Genomic DNA, 24,805 nt, shown 5'->3' on the forward strand with positions numbered 1-24,805 from the left:
TATGTGTGTGTGTGTATATATATGTATATAAAAGTTTCTTAAAAAAATATTTTTGGGCAAATTATGTATATGAGCTTATAAATTTTACATATCATCTTTTTAGCCTAATTTATAACAATTATCGAAAGGAACAAATTATGTAAAATATCAGTCCAATTTCTCTAAAATAATCCTATAAAATAAATGTAATTGCCTTTTTTTAAATATTAGCTTAAATTTTTAGATAATATAATCATACGATTCAACATACTACTAAAATAAATAGTAATTCTAAATCTCACCACAGCCATCGAATTCCACACATGAAGAAACGTGTCGTAAATATAATTAATAAATAAAATATAAGTATATTGACATGAAGTGAGCAAGGAATTTCTTGATGTCTCACCCTACAAGAACTCCTCCCCCTCATGCTTTCTTGTTTATAAGGATCTTGAAGAGGAGCCCTTGAGGGAGAGACAACAAGCAATGCCTAGCTTGAACATCTTCTAATAATAATGAGCTTTTTATATGTTTTTAGAAGTGGAATAGACTAGCTTATTTATAGGCAACAAAGCAATTAGATCAATCAAAGGGGTGTTAAAAAGGGAACCATGGCACTTGACATGAGTGGAAAAGTTTTATACTTTTTCGTTTTAATTTGTTTCGCCTATTATAATCTGACACGAAGTTTGAGAAAAGAAAGAAAATTTACGAATCATATAATTATAAATTAAACATACGTAGAATGTATCAAAATACTTTGTAATTTTATGATTTTATCGACATTAAAATTAAAGAGAAGAGAATGAGTCACTCTTTTTGAAAAGCAGTAAAAAGAAAAATAAGTCAAATAAATTAAAAACGAAATACTTTATTTATCCTAATTTATGCGACGGTGTCTAATAAGCATAAAATTTAAAAGATGAAGACCTTGTGGTTTCAAAATATAGTATTTAGACATATATAATTATAATTTATCTCAGTAAATCTCGACGTTAAAAATAAATTATTTGAAAATAAAAATTAAAGTATAACATTATTCTTTCTATAATACAAATTAAAAAAAAGAGAGAGTATAATATATAAATTAAAACAAAGAATATATATATATGGCCTAAAGGAGAGTAGAGATGATTTTTTCAACCATAGTGAATATAATTAAGAATAAAATTAAGCATCTCATGCATCCTCACCCTATTATTAATTTATCTTGTTTTAACCTACTTATTTGTAGATATTATTCCTGCCTGAATTATTGTTTTCTACTATTTGCTTTTCTTCATGAGATAACAACACGTGATGGAGAAAAAAAAGTTATAGAGATCTTGAACAGAAACAATTCACAATTAAATTATAATATTATGCTATTATTTTAGTAATCACTTAGTTCCCTAGTCTTATATATAACACTAAAATTCATACTTAAAAAATTATAGGTATTAATCATGTAGTTCTCGATCTGTTAATTGTTTCATTTGCTTCATATTTCGCTATTTTGCTATCATATTATTTTTGTAATAAACTTCAAAAAAATAGTGCCGGAAACTTTTGAGGGAGAGTGAACAAATATCATCATATCAATTGTTAAAAATCAATTCAAACAGATTCTTAAAAAGAAATAGTGCGATCTATTATAAGCAACATCTATCAAAGGGTATAAAAAAACAATCAATAGGACCTTAATATATTTGGCACTTGGCACAAATTTTCTCTTAAAAGTTAAGTATTTTTATACTAATCATATATTTTTATAAATTATAATTTTAAAAGTTTGAAGAGTTCAATAATGAATATTTTTAAAATTCAATTTTTATCAAGTTGAGATCTTAAATTAGAGTAGACAACAAATTTTATCAGCATAAGATAGAAGTCAACCTTGAGAATAAAAAATAAAAGTATCTTATTCTCATCCTATATGAATCATTTTATTAATTTAATCATATATTTAATGGATTCCTTGTGCGGACATTTTTTTTTGTCTCTAATTGTTGGATTGAATATATATCAGCACGTTATTAGTTTTAAACGAAAATCACGTAGCTCATAATGATAAAATTTATATGCACCGAATATTTTTATTTAATTCTTAATGTGTACAATAATAATAATAATTATTATTTAATTATAATATATTTTTATTTTATTTAATCAATAAAATATGATAGATTTCAATTATTTGAGGTAAATAATATCGAATACGAGTAAGTATTAGTTACATATAATGTTGTCATAGAATCCTTTTATAACTAGCCACCACGCCACGTCTCATAACTTGGCTCTTTGATGTGGAAATTAATCATCTTATATTATATTAATAAATTTATATTTAAATAACAAAATTCGTTGATAATCTTTATTACAGTATTATTATTACTATATTGTTAATTATTGATAAAGTTCATAGATATTGTCTTGATTCTTGAATAGAATCCACTAATTAAACAATAATCATACAGGTGGCGGCTATGGCTATGTTTGCTTAGACTTGGTCAAGATTAATATCAAAGGAATTAACCAAACATAATATTCCGATAAAACTACTTTTTTCCTAAAGAAACAATCAATGAATTAAAACATATGCCAAAAAGTGTTGGAATATTGAAAAGTGTGAGGAATGAAGTATTTTTTTTAATAAAAAAAAGCACTAAGAGAAAAGATGTAATTTCAGTAGCACATTTTCATATTGATTCGAAAGGTTGTGATTTTTTAAAAGAGTTGTGACTTTTTTATAGGCAGAATAGAGTTTTGAAAGGCAAAAGTTATTAAAATGTGGATTTCACTGTCTTTTGAAATTTCGAGTCTCGAAATGAAATTTATTCGATTTCCAACATTCCTAAATTATGGAATTTTATCTAAGAGAGTGGTTGGATTCAACTTCAGTGTCTTTTTGTGGAATTGAGGTCTTAAGTTGGATATTGTTAAAATTTTAGTCTTTGTATTGACTTTGGTCAATATTCAGGGTTCCGATGTTTGAATGGATTTCTGACAGTTCCTGTGAATACAGGGGATGATTTTATGCCTAGGATATGTTTTGGTTGAATTTTCAGAGGTCTCGAGCTTAGTTTGACCTTTTAGAAGTTATATTAGTTCCTTGTGACTTATACATGTTTAGGGTCAAGGAGACCTCATAATCGTGATTCAATGGTTCCATTGAGTTCAAAACTTCGATTTTTTGGGTAGCATATTTGGTTTGCGGGGTTTGGACCGTGTTCGCAAGGTAGGAGGCCTGAACTCTGTGTTCGTGGAGGAGCTCCCATATTCATGGAGGGTTAGATGTCAGAGCTCCGCATTCGCGGAGAGTTAATGAGCCGAGGGTCCGCGTTCATGGTGGCCCCTGCCAGTGTTTATTTCCAAATTCTTGGGTTCTTCTCCATTTTCTTTGAGTTTTGAGAAATCCTTGGAGGCGATTTCTAAAAGAGAATTTGAGTAAATTTCTTCTCGCAATTCATGATGAAATTAAGAAACAACTCTATATAGGTATATAAATTCATTCATAAAGTAAATTAAAGAGTAGTGAAATATTAAGTGAGGTACAATATAAGATAGAAGTTATGATTATGACATGAGTCAGCACACCATCATGTGAGATTTCAACTTTGAAATCTCAAAGTGAATTATGAACTCCCTCACCAGCCAAATCAACTCCTTATTTTTTGTTCAAGAGATTCAAAAACTATATATACATAAAAAATTTAAAAGATATTTTTTTAATATGTCGTGTATTTTTTTGTTCATCTATCGCTAGCGACCCTTTTAATCTGTCCGTGCTAATATACATGCAGCCCACCATTAAACTTTGCTTTGCTTTTGCTTGACTCGCTCTCAAGGACTTATTGTATGAATATTTTATTGAAGAAAGTTGATGGAACATGTCAAAAGAACAGGTTCGGTGAAGCTGCCTGACGAGTTAGAGTTCGAGTTACACTAGGACTAGACTACTAAATTCTAATTTATGTGCAACTCTATATTTTGTACGAGTAAAGCTGATGTACTCGATTAGGATAAGGTGTAAATAATATATTTGTGTTGTATTAGGATTCCTATTGTAGCTAGTATAACACTCTTCTCCTATATAAGGAGTATGTAACTCAATCATTCAATTATAAATACAATCCTTGATTTCTCCACATATACGTGAGATTACTACATAGTATCAGAGCAATAAAGTTTTTCCGCTCTTTAACGTATTAGATCAAAATAAAAAAAAAACACAACCAAATTATCAAACCGCAATGACCCCTTATACCAACACTCTTTCAACCTCTTCGCTTCATCATCTCATTTCGTCCTGCTACATTAAACTTAAGCGAAATAACTATATTATATGGTGGACACAAATGAGTAAGTTAATTCAAGTGATGAGATTAACCTATCTCATCACAAAATCACGTAAAGAGACCTGTTCCACCGGACAGACTACTGAGAAAACTGTAGCAGGCGAGAAGGATGCAGAAGACAACAACATTGTTGATGAATAGGAGGAGAAGGATGTGTTACTAAGGAGTTGGATATCGAGCACTTTGACAGAAGAAAACATGTACCTTATCGTAGGTTGATTGACTGCCAAGGAGATGTGGGAATGCTTAGAAGAAGCATATCTTCAAGCAACAAAAGATAAGGAGTTCCAGCTCAAACAACAGCTAAAAGTGTGAAGCTAGCAACCAAAACAATCGACGAATACATTAAGGAATTCAAAGGCATATGTGATGGCCTTGCAGCCAATCACATGCCTGTAGATGAAGATAGCAAAGTGATTAATTTTGCTAGAGGTCTAGACCTTAAGTACAAGACCTTCAGGATCGTCATGTTAGGTAAGACACCGTATCCTACTCTTAATCAATTTGTTAATGCTCTTAGGGGTTTTGTTATGAGGGAGGATAAAGAAGAAGTGCCTCAACAAAATCCTAACATGAGATTTTTTTCCCAAAGAGGTAGGGGAAGAGGAAACTTACTCTCAAAGAAGAGGAAACAATAACTTTAATTCCAGAGGAAGAAGTTTTAAGCCTGCTGGATAGGGAACATGTTCTTATAACAGCAGAAACAGATCAGGTCCTCAGAATAGTCCTTCAAGTGGAATTAATGAGATGAATAATTCGTATGCGTGTCAAATTTGTGGTAGGAATAATCATACTACTCTTAAGTATTTTTACAGGTGGAATTACTCTTACCAAGCCACAGATGAGCTATTACAAACATTGACTGCTACTAATCTTCAAAACGCTGATGACACCTTGTATGTGGACTCAGGAGCAAGTAGCCATACGACACATAACTCATGTATCCTAACTGATCTTAAACATTACAATGGAACAGATAAAATTATTATTGGGAATGGACCGAAGTTATACATAACACATGTTGGGAACACATCCAGATCACGTCTAAAATTAAAGGAAGTTCTTGTAGTCCATGAGATTAATAAGAATTTACTCTCAGTTAGTAAGCTTGCAAAAGATAATTGTTGCACTCTTGAATTTGATGAATCTAATTTTGTTGTAAAGGACAAGAAGACAAGGAAACTGCTGGCCAAGGGAACTAAAATGAATGGGACTCTATGCTTTGGAAGATAACAATCTCTATGCTTAACTATTGCACACGATTGGAGCACGTCAAACAACATGTGACATACTAGATTAGGACATCCTAGTTTGAAGTATTTAAAGTTTTTGAAAAGTAATAGTTGCATCAATATTAGTAGTGGGAATAAAATGCCTATTATATGTTCTAGTTATCAGTTGGGAAAGAATTGTAAACTTTCATTTGGTTTGAGAAAAAATTGAGAAAAAACCTTTATTGAAAATCCATTATGACTTATGAGGACCTGCTCTTGTCAAATCTTCATAACATATGAAATATTATATCGTTTTTATTGATGATCACACGAGATATACATGGATTTATCCACTGAAAAAGAAATTTGAATTCTTTGAGGTCTTTGTAAAATTTCAGAAAATGGTGAAAAAATAATTCTCTAAAGAAATTAAGATTTTTCAGTATGATAAATGTGGTGAGTTTATCCAAACAAACTTCATCAAACATTTGGAAGATTGTGGCATTGTGAGACATATTTCATGTCCTAACACGCCTCAACTAAATAGAGTTGCAGAAAGAAAACATAGGCATATTGTAGAGAATGACTTAACTCTACTTCTTCATGCTAACCTACCTTTTTTCTATGGGTAAAGGCTCTCATCACTGCAATATTCCTTATTAATGCACTACTTTCCTCAGTCCTAAAGATGATGACTCCATTTGTTAAGTTGTATGGGGAACAACCTAACTACAATAGTTTAAAAGTGTTAGGGTGTAGATGCTTTCCGTATATCAAGGGTAGCAACAAGTTCAGTCCAAAGACTTACCCTTAAATGTTCATAGGGTATAGAAGCTTACACAAAAAATATAGATGCTACCATCCATCTACAAGGAGGGTTTACATATCCAGACATGTTGTGCTTAATGAAAACACATTACCCTATGTGTCTCTAAATCAATCTCAAACTAACATTGATGTCTCACCTCACCTTGCTACTTTTGTTGAATCATTCTCTAAATTGCAGGCACATGATAATTCTGATCTAGGGGAATTACAGGCTGCTAGTACACACATTAATGGTGATAATTCTACTCCTACTCCTATATTTGTTGATGATGAAAGTACTACTGACCGCTCAAGCGCAGGATCAGATGTTGAGGAACAGGTTGAGTGTGATGCTCCATATATTAATTTTGAAACTCCAGCTGAGATTTTGGATCTGCCAGTGGCAGTGACGAACAGGTTGCACTTATAGGTTCAGTCAATGCGCATCATCCAACAACTACTTTCGTTGATGTACTTGTGGACCATCAATCTTGACAATGCTACACTCCAGTCAACATGTGTGTCTACTTAAAAAGACGTTGTATTGTCTTAAACAATCACCAAGAGCCTAGTTTGATAGGTTTAGCATGCATCTCCTACACCTTGACTTCATCTGTAGTAAGACAGATTCTTCATTATTTATGTTGCAAACTCACGAAGGCATCATATTGCTCTTGTTATATGTGGATGATATTATTATCACAGGCAGCAATACATCGCATGTCTTAGAATTGGTTCGACAACTTGGGAAAGAATTTGCCATGAAAGATCTTGACCCTTTACATTTTTTTCTTGGAGTTGAGGTTAAGTATTTTCATGGGGCATCCACTTAAGCTAGAGTAAGTATGCTGATGAGTTGCTAGATAAGACTAAAATGACCTTTGCAAAGGCTGTAACCACTCATTTGGCTCAAAAGCATAATATATATGAAGCTGTGGGAAGCCTAGTTGAACCATCTTTCTACAGAATGATAGTAATGAACCTTCATTACTTGACTCACACAAGACCGAATATTACTCATGTTGTGAATTTAGCTAGCCAATTTATGCAAAATCCAAATAGTGGACATCTTCAAGGGGTGAAAAGGATTCTCAAGTACATCAAATACACTCTACACTTTGGAGTTAAACTTATTTAACAATCACCATGTAGGTTGTATGGATACTCAGATGCTAATTGGGGAGGTTTTACCACCACTAGGAGATCAACTACATGCTATAACATCTACCTAGGTGCAAACTGTATTTCTTGGACCTCCAAGAAATAATCCAGAATTTCTCGTTCAAGTGTTGAAGCTGAGTATAGAGCACTTGCCTCCATTGTATCAGAGATGACATAGATCATGTATCTACTTCATGACCTTGATCTGTACCTACATTGTATTGCGACAACATGAGTGGTTTGTACATGACAGTTAATCAGGTTATGCATGCTAGAACTAGACATGTTGAAATGGACTATCATTCTGTTAGTGAGAAGGTGGCCAGAGGAAAACTTGTTACTCAGTTTGTGAGGTCTAAGGATCAACTAGCAGATATTCATACAAAAGCATTAACCAAACAAGTTTTTGTTGAGTTTCATCGCAAGCTAGGAGTTATAGTCCCTTCACTCACTAACTTGAGGGGAAATATTGAAGGAAGCTGATGGAACATGTCAAAAGAACAGGTTCGGTGAAGCTGCCTGACGAGTTAGAGTTCGAGTTAGACTAGGACTAGACTATTAAATACTAATTTATGTACAAGTCTATATTTTGTATGACTAAAGCTGATGTAGTCGACTAGAATAAGGTGTAAATAATATATTTGTGTTGTATTAGGATTCCTAGTGTAGCTAGTATACGACTCTTCTCCTATATAAGGAGTATATAACTCAATCATTCAATTATCAATACAATTCTTGATTTCTCCACATATACGTGAGATTTCTACATATTTAAAATACAAATTTTTTAATCCTAAGTAAAGGGAGGAAAACATCACAACATATAATGCATTTTTATATTTTCTAACTTCAATATCTTGAATTTGAATCGCAAACTCAATTATCACTACATCAAAAATGAGCTTTAACGGTAATTAATTAGCAATTGCTGCTAAATATGTATCTTTAGCAACAATTAACATTTTTTGTATATGTCCCTAAAATTAGCGACTTTGGATCTAATGACACTTAATTAATGCCAGTAAAGACTATAACACTTTTTATTAATGTGTATATTTTTTGCCGCTAAAAATTATATTTGTTGTAGTATATTAGTACTTGCATTAATAATGGGATCTTAATACATGCAATATAATGAGGATAATTTCAACTAACATGTTAGGTTGCATTGATACTATAAATAGTTTATTATATTACAATGTCAACGTAACTAAGCCTTTTAATTTCTATGTATATAGATACACCAAAATAGACTTTTACCTATAATAGTACAATTGGACAAAAAAAATACACATGGACTTTAGTATTATGATTATCAACAAGCTCCATTTATCAATCACTTAGCTCATAATTCATATCAACAAATATAGAAATGGAGGAGAAAAGCACTTGCAAGGTTTGTGTTACAGGAGGTGCAGGGTACATAGGTTCTTCTCTTGTACAAAAGCTTTTGGATAAAGGTTACATTGTTCATGCTACCCTAAGAAACTTGGGTATGTTTTTAATTTCTCTTATTACTAAGTTATGTTGCTCCGATTGTCATATTTTTTTAATAAAAATTTTCCATTAAAAAAAATGTTCAGTAGATATTTCATAAATTTTTTATTGAATCAATGAGAAAAAGAAAAAAATAGTCCTGTCTTCACACATAAAACTAGAAATTTTCTAGTAATATTTCAATGAGAATCTGTTTTCCATTATGTGTTTTTCTAATAAGCTTATTTGACGAAAAATTAATAAAAAAAATCATGTTTTATAACACAATTTTTTCATTAATTTACATTTTTCGATGGTTAAAAACCTCTATTTTAGTAATGGCTATCCTTGTTTTTGATCCTCTATTTTTGAATGATTTGAGGTACAACAGACGAATTTTTTGAAGGATTCAAACAACATAACTCCTAGTCCATCTATTTTAAAATATGATTAGTTAAGTTGATTTAAGTGCAGAAGATGAGTCAAAGGTGGGGTTATTGAAGAGCTTAAGTGGGGCAGATAAAAGATTAAAGTTATTTGAAGCTGACATTTATAAAGCAGAGGAATTTGAGGAGGCTATTCAAGACTGTGAATTTGTTTTTCATGTTGCCACCCCTTTGTTGCATTCTCAAGGATCTCAGGTATGGAATTGTCCTTCAGATGCAAGGGTGTTCATTCAAATTTACTTGCAAAAATTACATTATAAGTATAATATATAATGTATTCTTTGTAATTTTACCGTATATATTTTGATATTGAATCTCTTGAACATGAAATTAAACATTATATTCTTATTCTTTTTAATATCTTAATTGAAATTCTGAATCCATCAGTATTGTGGATGGAAATTATAAGTTATTATCTTTTAATCATCAAATGGATTTATTATGATATGCACTCTCTTCATTTTAGTTTATGTGTCATAATTGAAATTTCGAAAGTCTATAACTAAAGTTTCTTTATATGTCTTTTAAATATTTTATAAGCTATGATATTATCATAATATTGATAAATCAAGAATCAAAAGAGTTGATAAAAAGTATGCTATATTTTTTATTTTTTATTGATAAACTAGAGACTACTTATATGCAAAGATCTATAACTACAAACATGATTTTACCACAATGTCTTGCACAATATGAAGTTGTTATGCGGAATTCGAGATAATACGAGAAAATATAAACGCGAAAAACAAGACAACAGATTTACGTGGTTCACCAATAAATTGGCTACGTCCACGGGGAAGAGGGAGAGCAGTTTTATTATGGAGAGGCAAGAACAGAATTACAGAATAGGGTTTGCCATAGCGTCTATATATAGTGCTAAGCTATGCCCTAACAGGCTTGGGCCCAACATACAGAATTAACAGATAATTAAGGGCCCAATACAACAACATTGTATACCGTCGGGCCGGGGGCGTCTCCGCCCCCCCGGACCCCAGGCCAGGGGGCGCGTCGCCCCCCTGGACCCCCCGACTCGCTGACCGGGCAGCGAGACCCCCGTCCTTTCTGTTTGTAACGGGTCCGATTCAAGGCATTCAACAGAAGTCATATCATACACAATATTAATTGTGTAATTCTACATAGCTAAAGAAGAATATTCTTCCTGATCTTTTTGGATCATATATTATTGATGCATATATAGATTAGAAAATTAATAAATTATTCTTAATTTTTTCTAATTTTTGTTTCTTTTATTTGTAATCTTGATCTTAATATATGAAACAGTACAAAGGTAGAACAGAGGCAACAGTTGATGGAGTGAAGAAAATTGGAATGATTTGCCTTAAAAGTGGGACAGTAAAGAGACTTATTTATACTGCCTCTATTGTAGCTGCCTCACCATTGAAGGAAGATGGAATTACTTACAAACAATTAATGGATGAAACATGTTGGACACCTCTTAATTTCTCAAATCCTTACACTAAACAATGGCTTTGGGTGAGTCTACTCTGTTCGTGTCAATTTGTTTAATTTTTTTAGAAAATGATTCTTTCTCTTTTTAACAATCTTTAATTTCAACGGTTCACATGACATGTTTAAGATCATAAGATAAAAGAAGTAATCATATGTTTAGTTTAACATTACAAAATTTAAATATCTTCTTTATTTTTTAAATTTTGTGTCAAATTCAAAATAGGCCAAATAAGTTGAAACAGTGGGAGTATTTCATTTATGCTCCTATAAATATGATGCATTATTAAAGCTTTTATACATCATTGTGTCATGCTAAGAATTATACAATGAATCTCCAGTTTCTTGATGTTTCTCTTTTAATACCATTTTTTCATTTTGTTTTTTTTTATAAGTGGATATATTACATGACTTGCCTTTTATTCCATGTTAATACTAATAAAATATATAAGAGTTAATGGTAAAAATCTATCTGAATTGTAATTTTTTTTTACGGTTTTTACATCTTAACTATCAATTATTTTCTTTTTTTACTTGAACTATCATCATCTATATATGTATCAACGCATACCTAGTTGAGTAGATGGTGATAGTTTAGGTTAAAAGAACAAATGATAATTATAGTCCTAGTCAGCTTCAATACAAAACTGATAATTCAGATAGTTAATGTGTGAAACTCGCAAAAAAGTGATAATTCAGGTGTGTTATTGACATCGCATGTTTTTCACAAACATGGCATAAAACTTAAATTTGTAATTATTTCATTTGTAGGATTATGTAGAGTCAAAGATGCTAGCTGAGAAAGAGATGCTGAAGTTTGAGAAGGAAGGTTTGGAGGTGGTGACATTATGTTGTGGCCTTGTAGGTGGAAACACTTACTTACCTTATATCCCAACAAGTGGTGCTATGTTCTTGTCAATGTTAACTCAAGAGGAGATTCTCTACAATTCACTCAAGTTTTTAGAGGAACTTAATGGAAAAGTTCCAATAGTGCATATTGAAGATGTGTGTGAAGCTCATATGTTCTTCATGAATAATGTTGGTTCTCTCAATGGGCGTTTCTTGTGTGCTAGCTCCTATGTTTCTACTGCAGAGATTGGCAATTACTATCAACACAATTATCCAGAGTTTAAGGTCAACCAAGAGTAAGATACTATATATATCAACTTTATTACTGATTAGTGACTTGGGGTGTACGTGGTGGGATGGTTGGAATTTCTCTATATTTAATCATATGTCTTGGGTTCATGTTGGGAGTGCTTTAAAAAAATGGATCATGCTGAATAATTAATCGAATTTCAATACAGATATCGAATATGGAAAGCCAAAATAAAATAAAATAAAATAAAAAATTTGATAGCATTAATCACAAATTAAAGGAGTATTTGACTTGTGTTTGGTTCTATGGAAAATATTTTCCAATTCTTGAAAGGGTTCTCAAGGAAAATAAGTAGGTTTTATTTTGATGTTTTTGGTAAGAAAAAAACAAAAAACATGTCCTATAAATATTTATATGTAATTTAGGAAACATTATGAGGTGGGATGACATAGGGTTGGGGTGGTCAATTAGGGTCATTAGAAGGTGGAGATGAGACGATGAACTTATAGTGTTATTTTTGGGACTTGTTTCTACGACTAATTAGCTAAGTCATTTTCCTTATTTTAAGTAACTTATTTTCCTCGAGAATATGTTTTTGTTTTTCCTAGGTACTTGAATGATCCCAAGAGAGATATCAAGTTTGGATCGAAGTTGGTTGAGAAAGGTTTTATGTACAAATATGGGATGAAGGAGATATTGGATGATTGTGTTATTTGTGCAAGGAAGAATGACATTTTATAGTAACAATGAATAAACATCTCATATTGAAAGTCAAAATTCCATATCTGAAGTTGTAATCTTTATGTACTTACTCTTAACTATTTGAAGTTGTAATTTTCCTAAACAATACCAAAGAAGAGGTGAAGAAGAATTTGTTGAGGAACCAAAAAGTTTTACATAGGTAGTTAATGAATAAGATTCATATAAATTCTATAAAAAATGAGTTGTGGATCTAACTTAATCTCAAAAAGCAATACATCAGTCACATCATATTTTTTTAATTTTTAATTTTTGTAAATTTAGATTACTGACATGACAAGATAGAATACACTTTAATATTTTGTAATTTTAATACTCTCTCTATTCCTAATTACTTGTTCACTTTTGAATTGATATATCTATTAAGAAAATAATAATTGAAATAATGAGTTTATCATTTTATCCTTATTAATTATGAAGTTGAAGTGGATGAATAAAAAAATTAAGATTTTCAAGAAGTTCTATCTTTTTCAAAATTAATTAATTGAAGGTATAATAGGTAAAAAAATTATCCTTTCTTGATTTGTCAAAATAAACAAGTAAAAAAAGACATATTCAAAAAAAATTTGAACAACTAATTAGAAACGGAGGGAAAATCATAAATTTTTGAATAGTGATACTCAATTTGTTGGTACTTAGCATAATAATGAGATATAAACACATGTTAAGTTGTATTAATGATACTATAAATATCTCATTACAATGTCAACATACCTAAGATTTTAATTTCCATATAGAGATATAGTACCAAAATATANGTACCTTAATAAACTTTTAACAGATAATAATACAATAGGACAAAATAACACATGGGGTCCCCTAGTTTTATATAGTCCACAAGCTCTATTTATCAATCACTTAAGGATCATAATATAGAAATGGCTGTGGAGGAAGAGATAAAGCAAAAGGCCCAACAAATGGAGGAAAAAAACACTTATAAAGTTTGTGTCACAGGAGGTGCNAAAGGCCCAACAAATGGAGGAAAAAAACACTTATAAAGTTTGTGTCACAAGAGGTGCAGGGTATATAGGTTCTTGTCTTGTTAAAAAACTTTTGGACAAAGGTTACATTGTTCATGCTACACTAAGAAACTTAGGTATGTTTTTAATTTCCTTTATTCCTAAGTTACGTTGCTCGAATTTCTCAAAATATTATTATTTTTTACTGAAAAATATTCAGTGGTATTTTCATAAATATTTTGATTAAATCTATTATTAAAAAAAGAACTAGTGTTTTTACATGAAAAAATTAAAAAAAATTCAATATTTTAATGAAAATCTATTTTCCATTTTCGTAGTATGTGCATATTTTTAAGATGTTCCGTTAAATTGATTTAAATGTAGAGGATGAGTCAAAGGTGGGAATATTGAAAAGTTTAAGTGGTGCAGATGAAAGATTAAAGTTATTTGAAGCTGACATTTATAGAGCTGAGGTATTTGAGGAAGCTATTCAAGGCTGTGAATTTGTTTTCCATGTTGCTACCCCTTTATTGCAATCTCAAGGATCTCAGGTATGGAATTATCAGGGTTGGATTTAAAAGGAGCAAGGGTGTTCATTCAAACTTTTTAAATAAAAATATATGTTTTCTTCGTACCAATTTACGTGATTTATTTTCTTTTTTAGTCAATCTCAAAAAGAATGACACACTTTTGTATTAAGTAACATTTAACTATAAAATATTCATTTTACCCTTAATGAAATGATTTACAGTCACACAAAATTCTCATTCATTTTGGAGTTTGGAACACAATTTTTAAAAGTCTTCCTTTCTTTCTTAAATTCTGTGTCGAGTCAAACTACCTCACATAAAATGAGAGGAAGTATTACAAGACTAGCTAGATGTTGGCTTATAAGTGATTTAGACATTCAAGATTTACCTTAACTTTTCAAGTTCAAATTCGAGACACTTATCCCAATTCTGACATGAGTTTGATTTCTACGCATTGACATTATAGTTAGTATTTATTTTTGTCATCATCAAATAAATTGATTTATTATTATATGTAGTATTTTTGTTTTAATATATATAAACCTAACAATGAAATTTTGAGAGTCAATCAAAATTTTCTTTGAATGATTTTTTTATATTTCTTTTAAATATTTTATAAGCTTTGATACCATGATAAACTTTGATAAATTAGAAATTATTTATTTACAAAGATATATAATTACAAGCATAATTTTAGCACTATGTCTAAGACTATATCATCCTTATCTTTTTATTTTTATTTCTTTTATAAGTAACTTTGATTGACCTTGATATATGAAACAGTACAAAGATAAAACAGAAGCAACAGTTGATGGAGTGAAGAAAATTGGAAGGATTTGCCTTAAGAGTGGGACAGTGAAGAGACTATGTTTTCAATTTGTGTTAGAAAAATCAGAATTATTGATTATGATAAATTTTTTCAGAAACATGAAGTAATTAAAATTTATTGAACCAGTAAAAGAGATGAACAGAAATTTAATTCACAATAAAAAATTAAAATCTGCGAAACGTACCAGATTCTGGAAAAACTTTTAAATAGGAAAAAGATCAAGTCCATTGAACTCGCAGTGTCTCCTTAAGGAAATTATTCCCTTTTAGTATCCGAGGTTTGATTTGGAATATAACCACCAAGGGTAAAATGATCTCAATCACCAGAGTGTAGATACCGAAAATTCTGGTGTCAGCGAACCAATCAACAGCAGAAGTACACGAAGAAAAGTTTGTGCAGAAGAAGAAGAAGAAAATCAAAAAGTTCGTAAGGAAATATTCTGAAGAATGAATGATATCTATAGGCAGGAAGAATAGGTTCCGAAAGATTGCAACCCTTTCAGAATCCACACGACCATTAATGAAAGTTTGCAACCTTTCAAATGGTACTGACTGTTCCTGAAAGTTGCAACCTTTCAGAACAGTCATGGAGGGAATTTTAAATAAAACGGGAAAGTTCAAATAAAACAAGTCATGCGCGGATCCGAGTCGGGTCGGGTTAATAACCTAAAAAATTGAAACGTTTCGGTTAAATATTTTAACTTAAAACATAAACTAATTAATTGAAAATATTTTTGGCCTTTTAATTTAATTAATTAAATAAATAATTAAATAATTAAAACAAACTTTGTCCAAAAAAATAATCTCTCGATCATTTGCGAAAGCCAAAGCCAAAGTCGTAGCCGAGCGAGCGATGACAACGACGGCGCAAGGGAATTCCCTCTTTCCAACCCTTTTAACAATTAATAGTGTTTCTATATTTAATCTCTCCTATTTTACTTTCCACCACCGATGAGGGACAAATAACTTTTTTTATTAAAGTATAAGATGACTTTTCAAGCTCCCAACTTTTCAAATTTCTCTTTTTTTCCCCCTATTTCCCATCAATTCTCGCAACATACCCAACAATCTATACTGCTTCTATTGTAGCTGCCTCACCATTGAAGGAAGATGGGATTACTTTCAAAGAATTAATAGATGAAACATGTTGGACACCTCTTAATTTCTCAAATCCTTACTCTCAGCAGTGACTTTGGGTGAGCCTAATAATTTTACTCCCTCCATTTTAATTTGTTTGATTTTTATATTTTAATCTGTTTTTAAAAATATTATTCTTATCGTTCTATCAATTTTTAATTCTAATTTTCTAGATGACATGTTTACGACTATAATTGGCATATGTTTATTTTAATATCGCAAGATTCAAAATAAAATAAAATATTTTCTTAAAATTCGATATTAAATTTAAAAGGGAAAAGGATAAATATACCCCTAAACTATCGTAAATGGTAGTAAATACCCTCCGTCATACTTTGGGGACATTAGTGCTCCTGCCGTCCAAAAATTAGAGCATATATACGCTTTATACTAACGGACATACACGACCACTGATCCGATATTTATTAAATATCGGGTCAACGATAGGATTGCACCATGGTCCCTATTTAGTCTTTCGTTAGAGTGAAGGACATATATGCTCTAGTTTTTGAGGAAAAGGACAAATATACCCTCGAACTATCATAAATGGTATGTAGATACCCTCCATCGATGTTCATACTTTTGGGACACTGGTGTCCCTGCCGTTCAAAAACTAGAGTATATATACTTTTTATACTAATAGACATACACATGCCATAGTCTAATCCACCGACCAGACATTTATGAAATATCATATCGATGGATAACATTGCGCCACGTGTCCCTATTTAGTCTGTTGTTAGAGTGGAGGGCAGATATGCTTTAGTTTTTGGACATTAGGACACCAATGTTCTAAAAGCATGATGGAGGGTATCTGCATACCATTTGCGATAGTTCAGGAGTATATTTGTCCCTTTCCCCAATTTAAATAGGCCAAACAAATTAATAGGGAAAAAGGACTAATATACCCCCGAACTATCGTAAATGGTATGAGATACCTTCGTCATACTTAAGGGACATTGGTGCCCCTGCAGTCCAAAAACTAGAGCGTATATACCTTTTATACTAACATACATACACATGTCACTATTTTATCCACCGACCTGACATTTAATAAATATCAGATCGACTGATGAGATTGTGCTACATGTTCCCACTTAGTTTTCCGTTAGAGTGAAGGGTATGTATGCTCTAATTTTTGAATTTCAGGGGCACCAATGTCCCTTAAGTATGTGAAGGGTATCTACATATCATTTACGATAGTTCGAGATATATTTTCCTTTTCCCCAAATTAAAATGGAGGAAGTATCTCAATTGCCCTACAGTGTTTCCAAGTAATCTCCAATTTCTTGAGTTCACTGTTAGACTTTTAAATCCATTTTTCTCATTTATTTTATACTTTCATGTAATAATATAAGTGGATATACTAGATTACTTACCATTTATTCAAACAGAGGCGGAGCTAGGTGGAGGTTCATGGATTTGGACGAATCCACTAACTTTTTCGTAGATCCTAATTTGTATTAGAAAATTAATATTTACGTATAATAATTTGTGAACCCCTAACAAAGTTGATTGACAGTTATTAACGAAATTTAGAACCCCCAAACTCCTAATCCTCGCTTCGCCTTTGATTCCAAAGTTAATAATACTAATAAATACATAAGAGTATATTGTCCAAGAATACATCTGAATTTATTATTTTTTCGTGAATTTCACAATTTAACTATTAGTTGTTTCTTTTTTCTGCATGAACTATCATTATCTGTAAATATATATACTAAAACACATCTAGCTGAGTGGCTTCGAAGTATGTTTTACTAATATGTAAGTAGTGATAATTCAGATAGAGAAAACGAACAACCGCTATATATATAGTTAGTGTGTGAAACTTGCCTAAAACATAAATTTTGGTTATTTATTTATAGGATTATACAGAGTCAAAGATGCTAGCAGAGAAGAGATATTGAAGTTTGAGAAGGAAGGTTTGGAGGTGGTTACATTATGTTGTGGCATTGTATGTGGATACACTTACTTACCATATATCCCAACAACTTGTGCTTCTTTTTGTCACTCTTCACTCAAGAGGAGAATTTGTATAATAAACTCAAGTTTGTAGAGGAACTTATTGGAAAAGTTCCAATAGTGCATATTGAAGATGTGTGTGAAGCTCATATGTTCTTCATGAAAAATGTTGGTTCTCTCAATGGGCGTTTCTTGTGTGCTAGCTCCTTTGTTTCTACTGCAGAGATTGGCAAGTACTATCAACACAATTATCCTGAGTTTAAGGTCAACCAAGAGTAAGATGTTATTATCAATCTTGCATTTTACATTACTTCCTTGATAACCGACTTGGATTGTGGTGGAATAGTTGAGTTTTTTTCACACTTAGTCAAATGTTTTGGTATGGTTAGGGGTAGGGTCGGGGGAATTGGGTGGGTAAGGAGGATACAATAAAGGTATAATACATAAATATATCTTTAATTTGGCTTTAAATTACATTTATGCCCTTCAACTTTGGGTGTGCAGAAGTAGACACTTAAATTTATATAAAGTTGAACAAGTAGACACACATGTCCTACATGACATCCTACATGTTATTTTTTATCTTGCGTGGTGTCCTGTATTATGTCATGTATGACTTATGTGTGTAGTTGTTCAACTTTATACAAGTTTAAGTGCTACTTGTGCATATCAAAAATTGAAGGACATAAACATAAAATGAGACCAAATTAAAGGGCATATTTATGTATTATGCCTATAATAAACATAAAAAACTTATTTTATATACTTCTATTAAGGAAGTCATTTTTTAAGGAACTTGCTTTCCTAAATAATATATTTTTCAAAAATTTTATCTAATCAAATATGAGAAAGTCGGAAAAATAAAATGACTCCCACTTCACATGCGGACCTGATTCTTTTTCATGAGTTAATCATGTGAAAGTTCTTTCTTTTCAATATGGGTGGCGGTAAGATTTGATCTCAAAACCTTTGTCTACTGTGATATCATGTTAAACTGTGTGGCTCTAATATGGTGATATTTTTGTCAAATGTGATTCTAAAACTTGTGAATATGAGGTATTTGAATGACACCAAGAGAGAAATCAAGTCGGGATCAAAAAAATTGGTTGAAAAAGGTTTTGTGTACAAATATGGAATGAAGGGGATACTTGATGATTGTATTACTTCTGCTAGGAAGAATGGCATTTTATAGCGACAATGAATAAATAATTTTATAATTGTGACACTTGCTTTTATAAAATTGTTTGAAGTGTCCATCTATTGTTGGGCTTCCCAAGGAAACTTAATTAACTAGTTTCTATATCAAAATTTGTTTGGTTAAACTCTTGTGTATGCAGCATTTTACAAAATTATTCAAGTATGATAATAAGCACTAACTTATATTAAATTGGGAAAATGCATAGGTACCCCCTCAATCTATGCCTGAAATCTCAGAGACATACTTATACTATACTAAGGTCTTATTATCCCCTGAACTTATTTTATAAATGATTTTCTACCCCTTTTTGGTCTACGTGACACTAATTTGAAAAAAATGTCAACACACGCTGGGCCCACAAGATAGTGCCACGTAGGACGAAAAGGGGTAGAAAATTATTTTTATAATAAGTTCAGGGGGTAATAAGACCTTAGTATAGTATAAGTGTGTCTCTGGGATTTTGGGCATAGGTTGAGGGGGTACTTGTGCATTATCCCATTTTAATTTGTCACAGACACGACATAAAATATATTTGGGAAAATGCACAAGTATCCCTTTAACCTATGCCCGAAATCCTAGAGATACTTGTACTTTACTAAGGTTCTATTACCCCCTCGAACTTATTTTATAAATAATTTTCTACTCCTTATCGGCCTACGTAGCACTATGATTGAAAAAATTGTCAATACGCGTTGGACCAACAAGATAGTGCCATGTAAGCCGAAAAGGGTAGAAAATTATTTATAAAATAAGTTCAGGAAGATAATAGGACTTTAGTATATTATAAGTGTTTGTCTGAAATTTCGGGCATAGTTCACGAGATACTTATGCATTTTTCCAATATATTTTGGACATATCTTAGAGCAATTTGATAATTTTTTTACGTTTGTAACAAGTGGTGTCAAAATTTTTGGTAAAGTACATCGCCAAAAAAAGTCCTTTTATAATTGGCATAGGAGAAAAAACAAAATAGTACAAAAAGTAGACTTTTCCAAAGAGTTGGCTCTCAAGCTAGAGTAGATCGAAAACACAGTCGATATGATCCGCTTTTAGGTTAGAGGTTCAAATCTTAGATGTGACTCTATGACATCTTATGAACTCTGGCGTTGTTACTACTCTTAAAGTATGAGAAATATTCAGAAATATCGATTATCAAATTAGGATCATGAACATCAAGTTGATCATCCACTGATAAATTTCAGTCTCTAAAAAATGGTGAATCAATTATTGAAGTTGGCATTGAGCTAAACTCAATATGATCCTGAGTTCTGAAAAATCTTGTCAATCTCAAACTCCTATAATAAGCCTTGCAATTTCAAATGTAACATTCATCTGAGATAAAAATTCAGAAAGTTCACTGCACTAAGTTTTCAGTATGGTTATCTTGTATCTCTACACGAGACTATTTATAAAGTTCAAACTTTTAACCTTTTGATCACATAACAATAATTTTATCAGTTACGTCAAGAATCCCTTCTCCTAACTAATTAAATACTTAGAACTAATTTTAATTTTATTAAAGAAACACACTTGTTCTTGTTCAATAAGCAAACATACTTCATGAGGTATCTGATAGAGTAATAGGTTTGTCTAAATGGAAATAAAATTGTAACTACTTCAGGGGGTTGTCTAGATTTTTTCAAAACTATCACTAGCTAATAAAAAGATTCAATTTTCAGGGACAAAAGAGCAAAAAGATTCAATCTTTAGTGATAAAATAGCAAAAAGATTCAATTTTCAGGGACCAAAAGAGCAAAAAGATTCAATCTTCAGTGACAAATAGCAAAAAGATACAATCTTTAGTGACAAAAATGCAAAAACATTCAAACTTAAGTGACAAAAAAGTAAAAAAGCTTCAATCTTTTAAGGTGAAAAATTTAAGATTTTCCAGAAATTTTATTTTTTTCAAAATTAATTAATTGAGAGTATAATAAATAAAAAATTTATTTCTTTTTTTGTATGTTAAAATGGACAAATAAAAGAAAAATTAGACAAATAATTAGAAGAGTATCATGAATTTAAAAAGTTTTACTCAATTTTTTTGGTACTTAACATAATAATGAGATATAAACACATGTCAAGTTGCATGAGTTAATATCTATGAGAATTTGTCTAGTAAAATCATTAAACTTTATTTTATATTAATCAAATCATTCAAATTTGGCTTTTGTATCAATAAAATCACTCAACTTAAGCTTTTATATCAATGAAATCACTAGACTAAATTTTTCATTTAAAATAAATTTGACATTACAAAATAATACATAAACATGAACTCAGCAAATAAATAAAACAAAAAATGTATTTAGAAGTTTTATGCACAAATTCAATTAGTGAAAGAGCTATTATAATATTATTATGTATTTAAAATTTGCAATATATCATGATAGGTGTATGAGAAAAATGAAGTAGCACATATATTTTAAAATTATTTCTTTGATATCAATAAAATATACTTGTATATTAGATAAAAAATTGATCAGTGTCGTTATTTTATGTTCAAACTTCAAATTGATCAACATAAAAAAGGAAATTATATCATTAAAAAACATATATTTTTTTATTTGTTAAAATTTAATCAAACTTGGCATTATCAAACTTGGAAGCAACCTAGTTCGCTTATATGTAACGCCTAGTTAAAATAAATTATATCCGTTAAAAAGTTTTACTGGTTTTAAATTTTATTTATTTATGAAATTCATATTTACATGCTATAAAAAGAAATTATTTTGTCATTTCAATTTTTTTTAAAATGATAAATTTGTAGAGTGATTTTATTGATATAAATGTCTGAGTTCGGTGATTTTATTGATACAAAATAAAATTCAATAACTTTACTAGATAAATTTTCAAAGTTAAATGACCTTTTGAGATATTGACTCCAAGTTGCATTGATACTATAAATATTTCATTAAAATGTCAACATAACTAATATATTAATTTCCATATAGTGATATAGTACCTTAATAAACTTTTAACAGATAATAATACAATAGGACAAAATAACACATGGGGTCCCCTAGTTTTATATAGTCCACAAGCTCTATTTATCAATCACTTAAGGATCATAATATAGAAATGGCTGTGGAGGAAGAGATAAAGCAAAAGGCCCAACAAATGGAGGAAAAAAACACTTATAAAGTTTGTGTCACAGGAGGTGCAGGGTATATAGGTTCTTGTCTTGTTAAAAAACTTTTGGACAAAGGTTACATTGTTCATGCTACCCTAAGAAACTTAGGTATGCTTTTAATTTCCTTTATTCGTGCTCGAATTCTTCAAAATGTGTGTAAAAAAACTGGTATTTTTACACATTCAATATTTTAATGAGAATCTATTTTTCGTTTTCGTAGTGTGTGAATGTTTTTAAGATTATTAGTTAAGTTGATTTAAATGTAGAGGATAAGTCAAATGTGGAACTACTGAAGAGGTTAAGTGGTGCTGACGAAAAATTAAAGTTATTTGAAGCTGACATTTATAGAGCTGAGGAATTTGAGGAAGCTATTCAAAGCTGTGAATTTGTTTTCCATGTTGCTACCCCTTTATGGCATTCTCAAGTATCTCAGGTATGGAATTATCAAGGTCGGATTTAGAAAGGAGCAAGGGTGTTTATTTGATAAAAAAATTACCAAGTCAACCTCTAGTCTAGAGGTTCGCTTAGTGATTTAGGCATTCAAGATTTATTTTTAACTTTAAAAGTTTAAATTCGAGATACATATCCCAATTTCGTCATGAGTTTGATTTATATGCATTGACATTACAAGCATGATTTTAGCACTATGTCTAACACATATTTTTATTTCTTTTATAAGTAACTTTGACCTTGATATATATGAAACAGTATAAAGATAGAACAGAAGCAACAGTTGATGGAGTGAAGAAAATAGGAAGGATTTGCCTTAAAAGTGGGACAGTGAAGAGACTTATTTATACTGCCTCTATTGTAGCTGCCTCCCCATTGAAGGAAGATGGAATTACTTACAAACAATTAATGGATGAAACATGTTGGACACCTCTTAATTTCTCAAATCCTTACACTGAACAATGGCTTTGGGTGAGCCTAATTAATCTATTTATTTACCTTTATATATGATGCATTATATTATTATAAGGGGTGTCAACTGGACGAGTTGGATTGAAATTGGAGATATAAAACGGTTGAAATAAAAATCGGGTTGGGTCTTGACCTGCCAAAGTTTACTTTGGACTCAAATATATTGAGTTCAAATAGACTTAAAATGGGTTGGTCTTGACCCGCTCGATTTGATCCGATTAATCTCAATATTTTTAACATAGTGATATTTAATTTTTATAATCACAATTCGAATTTCAGCTCAAGATTATTTTTTTTAAAAAAAAACAAATGGATAGATAAATCCTAAAAGATGTCAAATAGATAATAATTCATACCTTTAATATATGAACAAGTCTTAGTAAAGAGTTTTAAAACGGGTTGAAATTTGAGATTAAATTGAGATCAATTGAGGATCCTTTTGAAATGGGTTAGGCTTGACGGGTTAAGATTGAACCCAATTCAAATTATCTTGAGCCCAACCCTTAAAATTATGGGCGGATTGGGTGGGTTATTTATGTTTGGGTTCATTTTTGACACCCCTAATTATTATCATCTAAATTTTTTAATTTCAACTATCTGTTGTTTCTTTTTTCTATATTAACTATCATTATCTCTCTCTCTCTCTATATATACACACAGTAAAACACACCTAGTTCAGTAGATGTTGATAGTTCAGATAGGAAAATGAAACAAATTATTATACTAGTTAGCGTCGAAGTATGTTTTACTAATACATAAGTAGTGATAATTCAGGTAGAAAAAACGAACAACTGATTTATAGTTAGAGCGTGAAACTTTAAAAAAAAAAACATAAATTTTGGTTATTTATTTATTTATAGGACTATACAGAGTCAAAGATGCTAGCAGAGAAAGAGATATTGAAGTTTGAGAAGGAAGGTTTGGAGGTGGTTGCATTATGTTGTGGCCTTGTAGGTGGACATACTTTTTTGCCTTATATCCCAACAAGTGGTGCTATGTTCTTGTCAGTGTTAACTCAAGAGAAAGAATTGTACAATACACTCAAGTTTTTAGAGGATCTTAATGGAAAAGTTCCAATAGTGCATATTGAAGATGTGTGTGAAGCTCATATGTTCTTCATGAATAATGTTGGTTCACTCAATGGACGTTTCTTGTGTGCTAGCTCCTTTGTTTCTACAGCAGAGATTGGCAATCACTATCAACACAATTATCCTGAGTTTAAGGTCAACCAAGAGTAAGATGTTGTTATCAATCTTGCATTCTACATACATTACTTCCTTGATAATCGACTTGGGTTGTGCTGGGATGGTTGAGATACCTTCATACTTAATCAAAGGTTTTGGGTTCAAGTCCTAGGAATAGAATTGATTCAACTAGGTGGGTAAGGAG

At 30.9% G+C, this 24,805-nt stretch overlaps 3 protein-coding genes across 4 annotated transcripts; all 3 read left to right on the plus strand.

Annotated features, from left to right (window-relative positions):
- The first annotated feature begins 8,873 nt into the window (after positions 1-8,873).
- LOC107032637 (putative anthocyanidin reductase) lies at positions 8,874-12,039 on the plus strand. The gene is made up of 4 exons (XM_027912453.1): positions 8,874-8,994; positions 9,452-9,618; positions 10,705-10,917; positions 11,662-12,039. The coding sequence occupies exons 1-4, from the start codon at positions 8,874-8,876 to the stop codon at positions 12,037-12,039; spliced, it is 879 nt and encodes a 292-aa protein (XP_027768254.1).
- Positions 12,040-13,549: 1,510 nt separating this feature from the next.
- On the plus strand, positions 13,550-15,188 carry LOC107032638 (dihydroflavonol 4-reductase-like). Of its 2 annotated transcripts, none has more exons than XM_027912389.1 (4): positions 13,550-13,705; positions 13,764-13,844; positions 14,092-14,258; positions 15,021-15,188. In XM_027912389.1, the coding sequence occupies exons 1-4, from the start codon at positions 13,627-13,629 to the stop codon at positions 15,171-15,173; spliced, it is 480 nt and encodes a 159-aa protein (XP_027768190.1). In that variant the 5' UTR covers positions 13,550-13,626; the 3' UTR covers positions 15,174-15,188. The 2 variants fall into 2 exon arrangements, with proteins under 2 accessions (XP_027768190.1, XP_027768191.1); XM_027912390.1 differs by having other exon boundaries at positions 14,137-14,258.
- A 7,255-nt stretch (positions 15,189-22,443) lies between these two features.
- Positions 22,444-24,654, plus strand: LOC107032639 (putative anthocyanidin reductase). The gene is made up of 4 exons (XM_015234229.1): positions 22,444-22,603; positions 22,762-22,928; positions 23,204-23,416; positions 24,277-24,654. The coding sequence occupies exons 1-4, from the start codon at positions 22,444-22,446 to the stop codon at positions 24,652-24,654; spliced, it is 918 nt and encodes a 305-aa protein (XP_015089715.1).
- Positions 24,655-24,805: the final 151 nt, after the last annotated feature.

Source organism: Solanum pennellii, chromosome 10, assembly GCF_001406875.1.
Source record: "Solanum pennellii chromosome 10, SPENNV200".
NCBI classification, from domain to species: Eukaryota; Viridiplantae; Streptophyta; class Magnoliopsida; order Solanales; family Solanaceae; genus Solanum; species Solanum pennellii.